This window comes from Orbilia oligospora, assembly GCF_000225545.1.
Source record: "Orbilia oligospora ATCC 24927 unplaced genomic scaffold scaffold00097, whole genome shotgun sequence".
NCBI classification, from domain to species: Eukaryota; Fungi; Ascomycota; class Orbiliomycetes; order Orbiliales; family Orbiliaceae; genus Orbilia; species Orbilia oligospora.
In genome coordinates, this window is record NW_011645654.1 from 1,484,276 (window position 1) to 1,503,033 (window position 18,758).

General features: G+C 43.9%; 5 protein-coding genes across 5 annotated transcripts; 4 read left to right on the forward strand and 1 right to left on the reverse strand.

Annotated features, from left to right (window-relative positions):
* Window positions 1-812: 812 nt before the first annotated feature.
* AOL_s00097g444 (uncharacterized protein) lies at window positions 813-2,208 on the reverse strand (the record flags this gene model as incomplete). The annotated part of the gene is made up of 2 exons (XM_011126277.1): window positions 813-1,585; window positions 1,719-2,208. The coding sequence occupies 2 exons, from the start codon at window positions 2,206-2,208 to the stop codon at window positions 813-815; spliced, it is 1,263 nt and encodes a 420-aa protein (XP_011124579.1).
* A 2,412-nt stretch (window positions 2,209-4,620) lies between these two features.
* On the forward strand, window positions 4,621-6,793 carry AOL_s00097g445 (uncharacterized protein; the record flags this gene model as incomplete). Its single annotated transcript, XM_011126278.1, has 3 exons — window positions 4,621-4,942; window positions 5,004-6,699; window positions 6,763-6,793. The coding sequence occupies 3 exons, from the start codon at window positions 4,621-4,623 to the stop codon at window positions 6,791-6,793; spliced, it is 2,049 nt and encodes a 682-aa protein (XP_011124580.1).
* A 1,399-nt stretch (window positions 6,794-8,192) lies between these two features.
* On the forward strand, window positions 8,193-9,026 carry AOL_s00097g446 (uncharacterized protein; the record flags this gene model as incomplete). Its single annotated transcript, XM_011126279.1, has 1 exon — window positions 8,193-9,026. One exon carries the CDS (start codon window positions 8,193-8,195, stop codon window positions 9,024-9,026), a length of 834 nt encoding a protein of 277 aa, XP_011124581.1.
* A 4,372-nt stretch (window positions 9,027-13,398) lies between these two features.
* AOL_s00097g447 (uncharacterized protein) lies at window positions 13,399-13,887 on the forward strand (the record flags this gene model as incomplete). Its single annotated transcript, XM_011126280.1, has 1 exon — window positions 13,399-13,887. One exon carries the CDS (start codon window positions 13,399-13,401, stop codon window positions 13,885-13,887), a length of 489 nt encoding a protein of 162 aa, XP_011124582.1.
* Window positions 13,888-15,763: 1,876 nt separating this feature from the next.
* Window positions 15,764-18,550, forward strand: AOL_s00097g448 (uncharacterized protein; the record flags this gene model as incomplete). The annotated part of the gene is made up of 1 exon (XM_011126281.1): window positions 15,764-18,550. One exon carries the CDS (start codon window positions 15,764-15,766, stop codon window positions 18,548-18,550), a length of 2,787 nt encoding a protein of 928 aa, XP_011124583.1.
* Window positions 18,551-18,758: the final 208 nt, after the last annotated feature.

The following is an 18,758-nucleotide window of genomic DNA, read 5'->3' on the forward strand; positions in this document are numbered from 1 at the left end:
GATACTATGACCTCATTTTTTGGCGGGCCTTTTTTTTGTACTTTTTTTTTCTTTGTTGATAAACTTCACTTCTTCGAAGTCTTTTTATACATATAAGCTTTTTCTTCCTTCCTCTTCCCTTTTTGATTCTGTTTTTTTCTCTTTTCTTCCGTTCTCCTTTCTTGGTTGCAGATTATCTGTCATGTCATCTTCTCCTTCTTCCCCTTAGTCTACGTTTTTGAGCGCGTGAGTCTTTTGGCCTTTTTTCGCTTTTTTTACTTGTTCGATTTCTTTGCACTGGCATATTATACTTCACCTTCACTGTCATCGTCACCATCACCTCTTTTTTTTTTTTTTTTGCTTACGGTTTACATGAATATACTACCCCCCGACCCTCCCCTGACTCCCCATACTTCTCCTCCTACCCCTTCTTTTCCCTTTTTCAATCGTCATTTTATTCTTTAATTGCGCTCGTTATAGATAAGATACCTTCGCTTTCAATGTGTCCCCCCCTCTTTTTTTAAAAAAACTTCTTGCTACTCTCGATTGTTTCTATTTTCAACCCCCTTTGTGTCTATAGCTACTTTGGCTCTCTCCCTCTCTCTTTTTATTTTTATTTAGAAAAACAAAAAGGAAATTGGAGGTAGCTATATATAGGTGTAGTTTTTGGAAGACGGCGGTACATATGCATATGGAGGTACAAATTGATTGGGTGTTTTTTTAAAAAAATTGTTAGACTGGTTATATGTGACTACTCATACATATAAAGTAGACGATGCATCGATGTTAGGATAGTAGGTACTCAAGCAACAATACCGACTTAAGTACTTAGTCTATCTTACATCTCCATCTTTCAACCCAAAGCTCCCTTTCCCGTTCTCAACCAACCCAGGATTCGCCCTCAAAACACAATCCGCAAGACCCTTCGGTATAGAACCCTTGTTTCCCTCTAAATAAAAACATTTAAGCTTTTTACCACTAAAAGTTCCAACATTCGGGACATCACTTTTATCCCCACTGACACCGCAATGATACCATCTGATCCCAACCTTCAACCATTCCACATTCCTTAACTCTGCTTTCGAAAGTTGATACCACCAGTCTTCCGTTGCTTCGAAGTCATCGTAACACAGTACCCTGACGTTCTCAGGGGGTGATATAAATAACGAAGCATTAAAAAACCTGAATGAGAATTTTAGTTTTTGGAGGGCGGTTAGATTCGTAAACGCCTGTTGTAAGGCTTCCAGTACCGAAGAGAATTGTTCGAGGGGTTGTAGAACTGTTCCGTTGTGAGTATTATTTAGTGTCAGGGATCTTAAAGAAGATGAGGCGGTGGTTAGGTATTCAGCTATTTGAAGGATTTGGGAAGCAGGGTTGAAGAAGTCCTCCCTACTCGATGGGGAGATTCCAAGGGAGAGGGTTGTGATGGTGTTCAGAGGGAAGCAGTCGAGTTTTAGGGCTGTGCTGGAGGGGATTTGGAGGGTTAGTGATGGGGGGTTGTACTCGGTTTTATTACGGTTGAGTAATGCTGCGTTTGCGTGGGAGTTTATGGTGGAGAAGAAGGAGCGGGCGGCGGTTAAGGGGTCGTAGGTGTGGTTGAGGCCATCTTTGGTTAGATATTAGCGCTTATACTACCATACTACCTACCAATTGATAATACCAGTTTATACTTGCACTTATACAAGCTATTATACAAGTTTGAAACTTCAAGAGAGGTCATGGGTAAGGGGGGATTTTACCTCCGAGGTATATTTCTATAAACTGGGGGTTTAGATTTCCTGCTTCGATCTTTTCTCTTAATGCATTCATCAATTTATCTTCAAGGAGGACGTCGAAGCCGCCTAATATAATCCTCTTTACGAGTCCCCATCCATTATTTTTTGTATTAGATGAAGAATTCGGATTCAAATTCGGGTCGATTAATATCCTCCATCTCAAAGGAGGGAGGAGGTATTTGTTAAACCGTGAATATGTGATGATACGGGGGAAATGGAAAAAGTTTTCCCTTCTTGATAATGATATTCTAGCCAAATATGCGTTGATGTCGTTGGAATCTGAGGGTGTGTTTTCGGCTGTGAATGTGGACAAGAATCCCAAACAGGACCAGAGCTGTTGATGGGCGGTTGGATAGATTTGTTTACAGGTCAAGAGGAGGTTGTAGATGCAGCCTTGGGGCAGATAGGAGAATATCTGGAGGTGTATTTCTGAGGGGAGGTTTGTGAGGTTCATTATTGTATCGTATTGTCTATAATTGTCTGCGGGGTGGAACTTTGTATGGGTATTTTAATTTTGGAGGTGAAGTTCGATTCGGGATGATTCAATAGTACACTAGCGTCTGATAACAACTAGGTCACAGTTACAAGGCTAACTACTTTGAGCTGCCAATTTGAATCACTCGTTTAAATGTTCATCTTTAGTCTTGTTTAGTCTTGTTTAATCTCTGGCTGTTATCTCTTTCATCATCTGCTCGCCGATATATGAAGAAAGAAAAAAAATCCTACTTCAAGTCCCTAGGCCCACTACTTAGAGAATTCTTATAGTGGGAAAGAAAATTCTTTACAGATTTTGCTAGGTCTTTAATATAGAACAGAGAAAAAGAGATAGAGAGAGAAAATTTTTATATTGAGAAATACTGGAAAATGCGCGCGACGGAAGGTGACGAGGATTACATGAGAAAAAAAAGTATCCGACTGTCTGGATGTAACTAGCAAAAAGTTGGGTTGACAGCTAACTAGCGAGCTGGTCTGGGACCATTCGGCTGATCAAGGGTTCGGAAATCCTCCCTCCCAGTCTCCGGCTAACCAGCATTGGTTTCATTCGAGAGCAAGCATGAGGAATGAATCAGAAAAATCCTTGAATTCGACTGAACATCTTGTACCGGATATATTCATGTACATACTTACTTACTTACTTACATCCTTATGTACAGACATACATATGCATCATCATCAAGCTGGTAAACTGGTCTGACGACTCAACTTTCTCGTTCAGACACAAATCCATGCCGCATGCAGGACACACGCATCCCAGCCCACAGCCTCAAAAAACAAAAACGGGGAACACGGAGATGCGCTGTTGAAATTACCAAAAGTGACGTCTTCGGCAAGGGCACCATGGCAGGTCAATAGCACGTTCCCGCTATCAAGCGTTGATTGGAAGGATCCCGCTGGGAACTAGCCAACTAGCTTATATTCTCCGTCCTGCATTCTTTTCCTTAACTTCCTTTCGTTCTCGTTGGACAAGGGTTCGGGTTCGAATCGTTCCTTCTTTCTTCGCTGGATATTTATGTACGCATGTATCTATATGCATACGTATATCCTAAAGTTTATGGACGTAAGGCTGTTTCGTCAAGATTCAACATCCAATAATATTTCTGAGGGAGGGGGGCAAATACCGAAGAGGGATATATACTAATTTTTTTCTTCCATGGGGAAGAAATCTGGGCGGACGACACTGCCTCTCCCTTGTACTCAAGCACTGACATCCACAGTAGCATAGCAGAATTGTATGATCTGATCTGTCGGGAGACAACGGAAGGGATGGAGTGGGGAGATATGGTTGGTTCCTGGAGATATCTGCAGAAAACATGCAGCGGGATCGAGATATCTCTTTATCTCGCTCCTTCTTTCAAAGGAACCCCACGAATCGATTGAGATATCAGTTTCGAATTGTGGGATAACGTAACCGACGACGAGCCTGATAGAAAGGGAACCCGTAATCGTGTAACTCCGGGGTTTACATATATACATGTGTATCTACATCCATCAGTCAGGGTTGTAAGTACTCAAGAAGTATGTAAGTATACTATTGCATTGATAGTATCTGCAAGCTAGGACGCCCTCGTACCGGTTTCATGCTTTTTCAGCCCGTGGGACATGCATGAGAATATCTCAAGTACATCACTATAGTTCACTAGGATCGCTTGGGGACACCAACATTGAACATGGAACGATCGCATCATCGTAGACCAACTTGGTCCGTGAATATAATAGGTCTGTGGGTGGGTGGGTGAAGAATCGAGAATGCATTTTCTTATTCGAGGCTTATGTGATTTCTTGGCTGGCTGGCTGTGAGAGAGAAATTCGAATTAGAAGGAGGTCCCTTTTTCTGTATTTCTTTCTTGCTTGGATAGCTACATTAGTATCTTGTCATCTCTTCCTCTTCCTCCTTCTTCTTCATCTTCTTCATCTTCTTCTTCTCTTTCATCTCATCTCTTCTCCTTTTTCATCTTCAATTACTATTCTTTAGATTTAATTAACCATCATGATGTTTTGCGCCAATTCGCTCGTGGCCTAATTCGGGCCGTTTGCCTTTCCACGTTTGTCCCGTTCGCACTTCCAACCCGGTTACGTAACTCTACGTTTGAATAGCCGTTCCTTCTCGAAGCCGGTACCTGAATAGGTCCCCGAAGAAGTCGACCGTCGGTCGCATATCGTCATCAACGATCGAATCCGCTTCAAAGATCACGGCTGTTATTAATCTATCTGTCTCTTACTCGTTTCTGTCTTACGTCTTCTTCAGCGCAATTGAGGCGGATTGCTTGCCCCTACTTAGCCACCTCATCCATCTCGAAAACCTAAATAACAACCAGATAACATCATAACCTTCTCAGCCTCCATCTACAAAAAAAAATCCACTACAATGTCCTTCATCACCTCTCCGACCGCCTTCCGTCTTCGTGACGGTATGGCTGGATTTTCTTCGAACGATATGGCCTACAATTCTACCGATTTTCTCTTACAAACGGCGGCCTCGACAGCTGCTACAGCCTTCAAAAAGCATATGCCACCTCATTCATCCCATCCTTCGTTAGGAAACCTTATTCTATTGGTATTCGAAGCAGTATTAGAAGTCGTATGTGTCAGTTTACCGGGTTATATCATCGCCAGGCAGGGCATGTTCGATGCAGGGAACCAGAAATTTATTGCGAATTTGAACGTTAGCTTGTTTACACCATGTTTGAGTATGTTGCCTCCTCGTCTATTAAGGTCTTTAGATCTCTTGCTAATAGTTGCGAAATGTAGTTTTTACGAAACTAGCCTCTCAACTGACCGTTGACAAACTTGCCGACCTCGCCGTTATCCCTATTATCTTTGTCTTTATGACTGCCGTTTCTTATGTCGGTTCCGTACTCGTAGCCAAGGCGTTCAAATTCCGTCGTCGGGCTAGGAACTTCGTAATCGCTATGGGTGTATTCGGAAACTCAAATTCGCTGCCGATTTCGTTGGTCCTGTCGCTGGCTTTCACACTGAAAGGTTTGCACTGGAGTAAGATACCCGGTGACAATGACAACGACGTCGCTGCCCGTGGTATCTTGTATTTGCTCATCTTTCAGCAGTTGGGACAGCTGGTGCGATGGAGCTGGGGTTATCATGTTCTGCTTGCACCGGCGAGCGCGTACACCGTCGAAGAGGGTGGAACACGGGAAGCTGACGAGGAAGCTGACGATGAGGCCGAAAACCCGTTCTTTGACGAAAATGACCGCTATACCGATGAACCTGCCCCTATTGCATCTCGCACCGAATCTGTCGACTCTGAAAGCGAATGGGACGAAGACCTCGAAACTGGTACACGTAGAAAATCGACTGATCCCTTCCGTCATCCCGGCTTCCCTGAATATGAAGGTCTTGCAACTCCTACTGGTGAAGCGCCACAACTCATTATTGGTCGTCCGATTACCGGTATGAACCGTCGTGATAGCGAGAACATTCGAAGCCATCCAGATAGGTTGAATTCCGGATCGACTATTCCACCAAAAATGAAGACCCTACCACCGATACCGCAGAGTTTGGATAGTGTGACAGAGGCACTCGGAAATACGCAGCGTAAGGGTAGCGATCAGCGGTATCATGATGTTGAAACGCCAGGGCAATCATCGACAGCTGTCAGCGCGAGTGCTAGCAATATTTCGTCTCCAACAACGTCGAGGTCTGATAGTCCTACTCGGTCGAAAATGGTGAAACGAGATTCTAGGGTCATCACTAGCTTTCCTGAGCCTTCAGAGTCAGCCATTACATCGCCCATGAGCTCCAAGACGAATCTCCTCAAGGCCGTACCCGAACTCCGACATAAGATGAGCAAGAACATCGCCCAAGCAACCAAGAACCTTCCCAAGGCACCAAAGTGGTCTAAGAAACCAGCCGGCTTTCTCAAGCGCTTCTTTATGGGACTTTGGGAATTCATGAACCCACCACTTTGGGCCATGTTGGCAGCTCTCCTTGTTGCATCCGTCCCCGCACTTCAAAAGCTCTTCTTCACACCAGGAACCTTTGTCGAAAACTCCGTCACCAGAGCAGTCAAGCAATCTGGAAATGTCGCCGTTCCATTGATTCTTGTGGTCCTAGGTGCCAACCTCGCTGGAAATACCATCCCAAAACCAGAGGATGATCCCCTCGCCACCCCAGGACATCATAAAGCCACCGCCCGTCATGAACGCAACATTCTTCTAGCCGCACTAATCTCTCGTATGCTCATCCCGACAATAATAATAGCACCCATGCTAGCTATCGCGGCGAAGTTCCTACCAATCAGTTTACTCGGCGATCCGATATTTATTATTGTCTGTTTCTTACTCGCGGGTGCGCCAAGTGCGTTACAGCTCAGCCAGATCTGTCAGTTGAACGGGGTGTATGAGAATGTGATGGCGAAGATCTTGTTCTGGAGTTATGTGGTGGTTATTTTACCGAGCACGTTGATTTTGGTTATTTGTGGGTTGGAAGTGTAAGTTTATACATCCCCGGTCTATTTTTTCACAAAGCATATCGATACTAACGAAATATTTAGGGTTGAATGGGCAACTTATGATAAAGCTTGAAAAGATGGAGATGAACGACGGAAGATCGTGGATGGTAAAAGAGGGGTCGGGAACTGATTAACGAATTTCTTAGGTTGGGGGTTTTTAGTGCTTACTAGTATCCTTCTGGAGCATGATCTTTCACGTGGACAGTTTTCTTTTCGGGCGGTTGTCTATGGCTTCTTTTTGTGTCTCTTTTGGATTGGGAAGCGCATTCTTTTTTAGCACATGATGTCCCTTTTTCGGTTTCGTTTTCGTAACAGCGGCTATCTTATTCGTCCGCCAACTACCCAGATCGCGTTTGATCTTTTTTTTGTAGCTGTTTCCGCTTTCTGCAACTCTTTTCGTCGGGTTACAAAAAAATCGTGATGGTTCTCTTTTTGCTTGTGGAATTGGGACAGGTACACATATGGATTGCGCTTTGGAGTTTTTCAATTTTTTCATCTCTCTTTTTTTTTTTTTTGACCTTCTTTGGTCAGTCAGTGTACCATTTCCACTGTATACCCTTGGCAGTTCGATGAAAGTTCATAATCCGGTCCTCATATGAAATAGAGGATATTTTACATAAGTACAAGAGTGCATATGTCATGAAACCGAAAATAAATTAATTTAATAAGTTGTATACCTTTTCAACCATATCATATGCATGGTGCATATAGTCTGGTGGAGCTCCATGTGCAACTGGTGCATATCAATCGTATGAATGCCCAGCCAGCTAGCTAGCTAAGAGTAGATGTGCCCCCCCAGCCACATCCAAGTATTCAAGAAGATATTTTGAACTATACATACATACTTATGTAAGTATATATATTTTAGCACTTTCGTCGTCTATTATGTTCAATCATATTATCATTAGTAAACTTAGCTTTACGTAACCGGTTAACCGGTTAACCGTCAACTCTCTATCAATTGGGGAAAGTTTTCGGGTTCAGATGTGTAAGATATAAATATCTAGTCTTGTGGCGCTCCTTGTCGTACTCGGGGTTAATTGGCGTGTCGCATTCGGGGGGTCGGAAATTTTTTTAAAAAAATGATTAACTTAGATGATGTGTAGTATACCCTTTGGAGGAAAGAGGAGGTCCGGGTACGGAGGCTAATGCTGCTTGACAGCTAGCCATAGATACGTGTATGTATGTTGTTGAGCGAGTGAAATCTTGCTGTTAACAATTAGGGTGGTAGTAATCTCGGAGCCAGAGCTGTCCCAGAGGGCGGTATTATATATAGTATGAGAACTGGGGCCTTACTTGATTTTAGAAACTTCATAGAAGATAGTTGTCTCCTGCGCAGCCATCGAAGGGGGTGGCACCGCACGATTAATAGTCACCGCTCTCCCTCATCTTCCTTTTCTTCTTCATCATCATCATCATCTTCTTCTTCTTCTTCTTCCTCCTCCTCCTCATATTATTATTTTTATTCTGAGATGTCTTCTACACTTCCTAAAGCTCCAGACCACCCATTCAAAATGCTACAACCAAAAACACGCAAACTATCTTCAATCCTCCCCGGCGATGTATCAACCTACCCGCAAAACACCGTAATAACCAAGTACGCCCGTCTATCACACATCCCATCCATGGGCTTAGGGCTCACCGCCACCCAAGACCTTCCAGCGGGTACGACATGGTACCTGGCAACAGTCGATAACTACCTCCCGATCCCTAAAAGAACCTTCACTGCCATCCGTCAAGCTGGTAAAAGGAATCCCGAATGGGAAATCTTCAAGAAATCAATCGAAATATACTCTGTATACTCAGAACGTTGGGATACAGTAAACTTCTCACTTGACAATCTAAGATTCTTGAACCATGGGATTGTTGAAAGAGGACAAAAAGAAGAAGACGAACAACAACAAGAAGAAGATGGCATGGGAAATGTAGATATTGGTGGAACTGCGGTTACAGAAGATACGATGGTTGGGTGGAGTGCATGGACAACTAGGGATGTAAAGGAAGGGGAGCAGTTGGTTTTTAATTACCTACAGTTTAAGGATTGTCCGTGGGCGAATGGTTGTAAGAGGTTTTTAATGCCTGATGGAGATGAGGAAATAGATTTTGAGGCTTTGGATAAGGAGACGGCGTGTGAAGAGGGTACTAGTAATGTCGAGATTTTGTTGACGAGAGAACAGTTGGGGGTTTATGTGGATAGTGGGCTGGAGAGGGATATTGATAAGGCTTTGATGATGGTTATTGCGAAGTGGGGGGTTTGGGATGAGGGGAGAGGGGTCTTGGTTATTAAGGTGCCATTTGAAGTTTGAGGATTAATGTATTGATCGGGTACTGCGCTTGTGATAAACCTAGTCGTTTTAGAGACTTCAAGTGTTAGAAATAGTTTGGAAGTTCACATTAAGTTGTAAAAATTATACATCTCGTGGCTTCGGTTTTTCATCTTGGTTAAATGTGATCAATTCTTAATTTTGAAGTAACACTGGTGTCTCTAGGGACATTTTGTGTACTTAAGGGGGAGTGAAGAGATATAAGTAATGTTCTAGTATTATAGTTAAACCTCCACCGTAGTACCTCCTGGGCTCCATAATCGTTCCTGGATCACACACTTATATCTCGTGAGCATTGCAATTTTATGTTTCAGACCAGCTGTGAGCTAGCTCGGTGAGGCCAGATCACGAATATATTCATGTGCTTGGATACATTTACAATGGCTCAAAGATCGAGGTATTAGCAACATTCTCTAGAAAGTCTTAATTAACTATAGTTCGATCTTGAATTAATGTCATACATAAGTACAGGCCCCGAGACTAGCTTCTCCCTACTGGGCGATTGCACTGCGAAACGGGGGGAAACTTGGGTACGAAACAAGGAAAAAGATGAATCAGCTGAGAACATTCAAAATCGCATAAAGTCACTTCTGAGCCATATATAGCAGCTTGAATGATCTTCCGGTCCTTAACTGGATAATAACTACACGGTTTTCTCGAAATTTTAGGTGTGCATAAATTAAAGGTCTTAATTTAAGAGCCTTATACACCTGTGAATCCATGTGCATGTAATAGGGTGATATGGGCTAGCGATTAAGGGTCGAAGTATCTTTTTGGTTGGTCTTATAATTTATAAGCAAAGAAAAAAGAATTAGTTGACTTACATATAAACCAATGGTACAATCTGGTACCATTATATTATATTGCTCAAGGATTACAGAAGAAACATATTATGAGAACGAGGGTGGATTTCCTTACAGGAAGTGAATAAAATGGGTGTTATTATCCTGTGTGACCATACAAAATCCAACGTCGGTGTCAACCCATTTTTTGTGTCTTGCCAAAATGCTTTGGGGCCTAGTCATGTGATCGCAGAAAAAAACTTTTTTCTCCAACCGAGAACCGAAACCCCACATTGAAGAATCGATAAAAATAGCACCAAACGTCGCCCCCAAACTTCGAAAATTTGAGGTCGTAATGGTCTGGCTTTGTTCTGGTATTCCTGAAATTTTTGGACCCAAAATCATTGCCAAAAAAAATCAAAAAATCGAAACGTCCAATTTCTCCTCCTCCAATCGCAAAAACTTCAAAAAAGAAATTGCCAATCTGATGCGGATGCATCTACTGCTTCTCTCGAAGGAAGAGAAGCCCGATGCGGGGGTCGAACCCGCAGCCTTCAGATTAAGAGTCTGACGCTCTACCGATTGAGCTAACCGGGCAATTGATGTAATGGGATGTTGGATGAGATACATGTCCCTAGGTAAGTGAGACACCTACGAAAAAGGAAGGCCCTGCAGAATAAACCACAGACGTACAACGCTCTAAATAACTAGCGTCTGATTGTCAGGTATAGGCTAATTACCGTCAGCTGTTGCCACAATCAAGGAAGACAATTTAAATTAACTGAGTTTGATGGTTCTGAAGCCATACCGATCTTGTGACTTCGAATATTCTTATTATAAGCCAGTTTATCTTTTCTGCAATCGACAAATGCAATTGCCCGGTTAGCTTAATCGGTAGAGCGTCAGACTCCGAAATTTTATGTCTCGCACATACACATCACATACACTATATGTTGCTTCTCCACACAAGTTAACTCGACGCTGTGTGACTTACACCTCAGATATTGTCTCGTACCCAGCCCCATACAAAAAAAATAAAATAAAGCGGAGGTTAATTAAAGTAATTGGTGGGGCCCGACGGCTACCCAATTCCGGTTTCCCAAAGAGCTGGGCTAATACTTCTATGCATCTTTCAATCTATTGTAAATATATATATACAATACTCGTGGCGAGCTAAGAGTGTAATTTGAGAGATCGATTCATAGGATATAGAAGTATAGATCAAACACACAGATTCGGAGCCTCTCCATGTATTGATAGAAACCAAGGTTCACGGACTCGGCTAAATACAAACGACCGATAGAATTGAAGGTAATAAAACGGGTAGGCCTGGATGATTCAAGGAAGAATCTATAGAAGGTTTAGTCTTGCGAGTGGAGCAGGTCAAATGCTTCATGATCAAGTATGCATGCATAAAATTTCTTGTAGTATTGGAAAAGTGTCGAAGGGTTAAAAAGATCCCCCCAGGATATTCTGATCAGCTGATATACCGAAAATGGTTAGCAAGAGGTGTAAATCCGTCGGTACATATATCATCGGACAGGGCGCGGTACCAATCGTGAGTGTTCGATTACGTACTAGTACTGCCGGCCCGGCGCTTCACCTGCAAAGCTAAATAGTTACACAACCTATTGAATATTGAACTTATGTACAACTGCCAAATGGCACCGTTTCACCCGTCCGTGTGAAACAACGATACAGGATCACGGAGCGCGGGGTCGAGCGACCTAACGGATATTGCGATAATTAGCGTTCTACAAGACTATTATATAACCCAGTATACTAGTATCAATCATGACATTCCAAGGATAGCTCCCACTGCATTTCTGTCCCACAAGATTTCCGTGGCCGAGATTCATGATCAAAACGTGATACAGTCTCAATAGGAATCATCGATTGAAAAAGAAACTCGTGGGATACGATCGATTCACTGAAACATTTATTTAGCGAGCCCGCGCTTGTGGACCGGAACATGAACACAGATCACTCAAAAGTGGAAAACGACTGGAAAGTTCCCTGGGAGTTCCCTAGCCTCGAATCCAGGTGCTCGAGGCGGAGGAGTTCCCCAGATTTCACATCGGATGGTTACATGCATAACGTCATCCCGGGCCGTTTTAAAGAAATATGTCTTTAAGTACCTACGTAAGTTCAAATCAGAACGTCCATCAGAGAAGGCCCGTGAGTTTCGGAGGTCCAGAACCAGGATAATGTTATAATTCGGATACATGTACTTAATTTCCTCAGTCACCCCTCTATGAAATCATTTCATAAGCTTATAATTGACTCGGATGTTTAATTAAACCTGGAATCCGACCCCCATTCTTGACATTTACACCCTATAGTCTTAGGAATGTCTTATTGAAAGGCGGCTATGCCGGACCGTCGAAAGCTTCCTTGGTACCCTGAAATAATCCCGCGATCCGATAAAATATAACTTCGTTAGGAGTACGAACGCCAGTATCCGTACTAGTTTTTCGAGTTATGAAACGGACCTGATAAAGTAGATCTGCGATACACGAAATCAAAGAGGAAGTTCGAAATCCGCAAAATGCTTAATTGGAAGTTTGAGCAATTAATCTATATCCTTTCAAACACTTGGATAACTGTTGGCCACCTGAACCACTATTGCAATTGCAACCCTCGAAGCTGCACTCTCAATCGAGCATGCAAGACCTCATTTTCTCGATTTTACCCTGGTTTTTCAACTTTGCTATTCGAAACTTTCTGAATTAATCTGTCCGATACAGGCCTGATGTGTAGAGACCAATTCAAAGAGCTAGAAATATTTAAATGCAATTGTGCGTTGTGCCCAGAGTTCAAGATCTTCAGCCAACTGGCCAAGCATTTTCAAGCTTTCATCATGCAGGAAATTTACAAGGGTAGCTCCACCAACCTCGGGACTCCACATCTGCACAGGCCATTCCTCTCGACGCCCCTTCCTTCGAAAGCATTTGCTGGATCATCCGAATTAAACTTCACTAAACTCCTTCGAATTCTATAGCTTTCCCGGAGCTCTATAGGCTAGGTAATTTCCACCGAAGTTATTCGCCATGATTCGGAGGAACACATCGATTGGTGACAATGGCTTGTTGGAAGTTACACGTGCACAACAACATGCTATTCTTGGTAGCACGGGCTGAAAACAGGCGTTCGCCCATGCCTGTGACCCTTGTATGGTTACAATGGATGCAAGTAAATTCTGCCTGTGCGAATATTCCCCCAACTACGCTCTTTGCGTACATGGATGAGGTGATTCGACCGGGCACAACCATGTTCTGGTTAGCTAAGAAGAGCGAAACTAGTTATCAGATCAGGTAACTCACCGATCGATCAGAAGATATTAACATGATGCGAGGAGACTGTATGCACGGCGACCGACAGAGGTATTTAAACTTGAACTACCCTCGCTCTATCGAAGAATTTTATCTTCAATCGATAACCTTGAAAGTCTTCAGATCAATACGATACATCTCTACTACTTAATTAATATTTAGAGCTAAGCTCTTATTTATACCTATTACTCTCGTTAACTGAACATACCATCCTCTCGCTCCACCAAATTTACCGGCAACATGCAACTAACCAATTTCATCCTTCCCATTCTTTCGCTCGCTTCCACTCTAAACGCGAGCCCAATCCTTGCGCCCCGCGCCAAGGTCCCCGCCGGCGTCTTCACAGTCACGGATTTCTACGACAGCGGCGTCCCGCATTCTCTCTATTCATACGTTTCATTTAACGTACAAGACCCTTCATTCACCGCATACTGCACTGCTAGTTCCTCCGTCATGCCTACTATAGCTACCGCACCTTTCCCCACAAGGTGTAACAAGCCTGGTGTATCTTTCGGGCTTGAGTACAAGACGGGTATTGGTTATGTCTTGACCATCATTCATAGATATAATAAGGATCAAACAATTGATCTCGGTACTATCTGGGTCGGAACAGACGTCCGGACTAGAGTCAATCCCGCGAACCCCAATGGCAATGTTCAGTATATCAACTACCCAACGAACTTTACCGTTCCATACGGTCACTACACCGAACCCAAGAAAACTAAATAAGTAACGATCGCATGCGCAATTAAGGACAAAAAGGAAAAAACAAGCCGCGAGAAGGTTGGGGATAGTCTAATATCGGCTTTCATTATTTCCATTCCTTTAAATTTAAGAATTGTTACATGTCCTGGAGTATTATGAGTAATGAATAATGCTTTTGAGCACAGCAATCATTGTAATGTTAAATAATATATTCGCATATCTATAGCTTAGCTAGCTAGTTTCTGGAATACAATGACAGTCCTTGATAAGCCAGAATTTGCTAGTATACTCAGACTCGCGCACTTATAGAAAGCTTAAAGGCCTTATAAGTGAGAATGTAGTCGCCCTAGCCCCGAGTCCGTTATATACAACATTATGACTAGTGAGGTGAATGAGCTTAATTAATCTCGCAGTACCGACATGTTCGTATCGTTTCATATACGGAGACACAATTGAATATACCAACGAACCAAATCTTTAGCCGATTTGAAAGTAACCACAACCACCAGTCAAACAAAAGGGTAAACAATAAACTTCAGGAGCAAAAAGATACTCCCCGACAGATGACGGAGAGATAGAGATGCAAAAGAGAAGGTAGTCAGGCGGTTACCAGGGCTCGAACCTGGGACCTCTCGCATATTGGATCTTGAAGAACCCTAAGCGAGAATTATACCACTAAACCATAACCGCTTGAGTGGAGATCACGGCAGCGGAGAAGCATTCATAGCGCTTCTCGGGATGGATCTAGGATGAACGTCAGAAGCCACAGGATGGGTCTAAAGAATGGGTGATGAATCTGCGCAGTCGCATGAGCCATATACTACAACGTAAGTTAGTAATCGAAAGGCTTTGAAATTCAGATTACGAGGATCAAGAAAGACAGTTTGAGCATATATCTGGTTGAGTATATAGACAAGCTCTTATATTTATATTTACAGAGATGGCTAGGTATCTATAAGATTCAAGGAGGCCACACTAAACCACACAGTGAAATTACCCAGAATACTCGAGGCTAGATTTGCGACTTGTACACGCAGCTTAGCTTGTGGTCACATTAGCCTACTATTCCCTGCACTCAGAGCCTTGGAAAAATTTTCAATCTTTGTTGTATTTCTGAACCAGGGTGCGTTGGCTCGATTTCCGTGATTTCAAGGTAAAAGCCTTAGATAAAGCATTTTGAAAATGTTGATCATCTGTCCGGTTGTATGGTGTAGTGGTTAGCACTCCAGATTCTGATCAGTGAATTCTGGCGACTTGGGTTCAATTCCCAATACGACCTTACCGATCTTCGTTTTTAATCTTTTTGCTCTTGGAATTGCCAGGATATCCCGACGGTTCATTTTTGCACCTAGTAGACATGGGCCTGCGTTATTGGGCAATGTAATTTTTTAGCCTTCAAGGATACTCGCTTCTTGAGATACTCTTTCATCATATTGCATCGATGGTCGACGGTCAAGCTGTGAAGTTGGCAAAAGTTGGCGATGTTCGCAGCTCAGCACGTGACCTCGGCATGGCCCGCTTTGACGTCACAAACACAAAACCGGGATGTGTTGTGATGCATCTAGAAATGTCTCGAAACAGCCACCGGATTCCGGTACCTTCTACGTCAGTCTGGATCTATCTCGCGATCTCGACTTCAAAGGTTAGGCCACTGTCCGAGTGTATATAAATCTACCTGTTCTCGTCCGTTTCATCTTTTTCTCTCCCTTGCATTTACAACTATCAAACGGACCTGCCGAGTGATCACGAACTGTCACCTGAGCATTTTCCAACGACACGTATAAAAGCAGCTCTTCTGCTCTGAACTGTCACACCTCACGAAGTTACGACCATAGCAAATACACAAATACCTTCATTACTGCTCTTAAATACTTTTGTCATTTAATACGGACATATCAAAATGTCTGGACCAGGCGGTCACGATTACACGGACCGGGCTCTACAGGCTATTAAAAATGCTATTGAGCTCGCCGAACAATACTCACATGTCGAGATCCGTCCGGTGAACTTGGCTGTATCTCTTCTAACCCCTCCTCCGGATAACAGCAAACCAGGTGTCACCGATGCTGTTCCTCAGGGACCTTCCCTCTTCCGCCAGGCCGTCGAACGCGCCAACGGTGACTTCCAAACTTTGGATCGAGAACTGAAGAAGGCTCTCGTCCGTCAGCCTTCTCAGGATCCACCACCGGAAAACGCCTCGTTCTCTCCAACCATGTCCAAGGTCTTACGGAAGGCACATGACCTGCAGAAGCTCCAAAAAGACAAATTCATCGGCGTCGACCATTTAATTATGGGAGTCGTTGAGGACCCAAACATCCAGTCTGCCTTGAAAATAGCGAATGTTCCAAACACCAAGGTTCTCCTGGACGCTATTACTGCCATTCGAGGTGACAGACGAATGGACAGTAAAACTGCAGATGCAGAGTCTCCGAATGAGGCTCTCTCAAAATTCACGATTGATATGACGACCCAGGCGAGAGACGGAAAGCTCGACCCCGTCATCGGACGAGAAGAAGAAGTCCGCAGAGTCATCAGAATTCTATCGAGAAGAACAAAGAACAACCCAGTTTTGATCGGTGAGCCCGGTGTCGGTAAGACGAGTGTTGCAGAGGGGTTGGCCCAGCGAATTGTTGCCTCCGATGTTCCTGCAAACCTCGCCCAATGCAAGCTTCTATCACTCGATGTTGGTGCATTAGTAGCTGGCAGCAAGTACCGTGGAGAGTTTGAAGAGAGAATGAAATCCGTCTTGAAGGAAATCGAAGAAAGCAAAGAGATGATAGTACTCTTCATCGATGAGATCCATCTTCTAATGGGAGCTGGAGCCAGCGGTGAAGGTGGTATGGATGCGGCCAACTTGCTAAAGCCAATGTTGGCCCGTGGCAAGTTGCACTGTATTGGTGCTACCACTCTTGCCGAATACCGAAAGTACATTGAGAAGGATGCGGCCTTTGAACGTCGTTTCCAGCAAGTAATCGTCAAAGAACCATCGCTACCGGAGACCATCTCGATTTTGAGAGGTTTGAAGGAACGATACGAGGTTCACCATGGAACAACCATCCTCGATTCCGCTCTCGTCACAGCTGCGACTTTGGCACAGCGTTATCTTACTTCGCGCAAACTACCTGATTCGGCCATTGACCTTATGGATGAAGCTTGTTCCGCTGTCAGAGTCGCCCGTGAATCTCAACCCGAAGCTCTTGATCACCTTGAGCGCAAACTCCGCCAAATCGAAATCGAAATACACGCCCTTGAACGAGAGAAGGATGCTGCTTCCAAAGAGCGTCTCGAAGTCGCTCGCAAGGAAGCGGCAAATGTCCAAGAGGAATTACGCCCTGTCCGTGAAAAATACGAGTCTGAGATGCGCCGAAGTAATGAGCTTCAAGATCTCAAGAAACGCCTCGAAGAAAAACGACATAGAAGGGAAGCCCTCGAGCGAGAAAGAAGATTCTCCGAGGTTTACGACCTTGACAAGCATGTCATCCCTGAACTCGAAGACCGGATCCAGCTCCTCGAGCGCCAGAAGATGCAAGCTGAAGTCGATCAACTCACCAACCCTTCCGAAAACGAATCCCCTCTTGTTACCGACGTTGTAGGACCAGACCAAATCAACGAGATTGTTGCTAAGTGGACAGGAATTCCTGTTACTCGTCTCAAGACCACAGAAAAGGAGAAGCTTCTCAACATGGAGAAGTACCTCGGCAAAACTGTTGTAGGGCAGAAAGAAGCTGTCAAGGTAGTTTCTAACGCCATTCGTCTGTCGCGATCTGGCCTGAACAACCCCAACCAACCAATTGCCAGCTTCCTGTTCTGTGGTCCATCTGGCACTGGTAAGACACTTCTTACCAAGTGTCTTGCCGAGTTTCTGTTCGACGACCCGAAGAGTATGATCCGCTTCGATATGTCTGAGTACATGGAAAAGCACTCTGTGGCTCGATTGATCGGTGCGCCACCCGGTTATGTCGGCCATGACTCTGGTGGTCAGCTCACTGAAGCACTCCGTCGAAAACCGTTCTCAATCCTTCTTTTCGACGAAGTCGAGAAAGCCGCTAAGGAGGTCCTTACGGTTCTCCTCCAGCTCCTCGATGAAGGCCGTATTACAGACTCCCAGGGCCGTATTGTCGACGGCAAAAATACTGTCATCATCTTGACATCCAACTTGGGTGCTGAATACCTTACTTCCAAACGGTCTGGTAGCGGGAAAATCGACCCCGAAACCCGGTCGCTAGTCATGGAAGCGATTCGTCGGCACTTCTTGCCAGAGTTTATCAACCGTCTCAGTTCAATTGTCATCTTCAACCAGCTTGATCGCAGTGGCATCAGGCGAATTGTGGATCTGAGACTAAATGAAATCCAGAAACGACTTCTCGACAATCACAAGAATATTCGGATAGTGGTAAACGATCAGGCAAAGGATTATCTAGCTCAAGCTGGGTTTTCACAAGCCTATGGTGCCAGAGTCATGCAAAGAGTTATCGAGAAAGAAGTTTTGAATCCCCTTGCAGTGTTGATACTAAAGGGAGCAATCAGGGATGGTGAGGAGGCACATGTTCTATTGAATTCTGACCACGGGAGAGAAAAAGTCATTGTTGTACCAAATCATGACAGTGATATGGAAGAAGATGTAGATATGGAGATGAGCGATCCTGATGATGGTGATATTGAGGAGGACGATGGTCTCTACGATTAAAGAGGTTTGTAGATTCTCACGCTCGGGGGCTTGATATCAACCTGTTAAATGATTTGGGCATTGGCATTGCATCAGGCGTTTTTTCTTTTCTTTCTTCTTCTTCGTTGTACTTAAATGCATTTCTTGTTTTATCCATTGTTTCCTTTTCTTTTCTGTCCTTCACAATCATTGTAAGTACTTACGACTATGATATGGGAACGACGCTGTT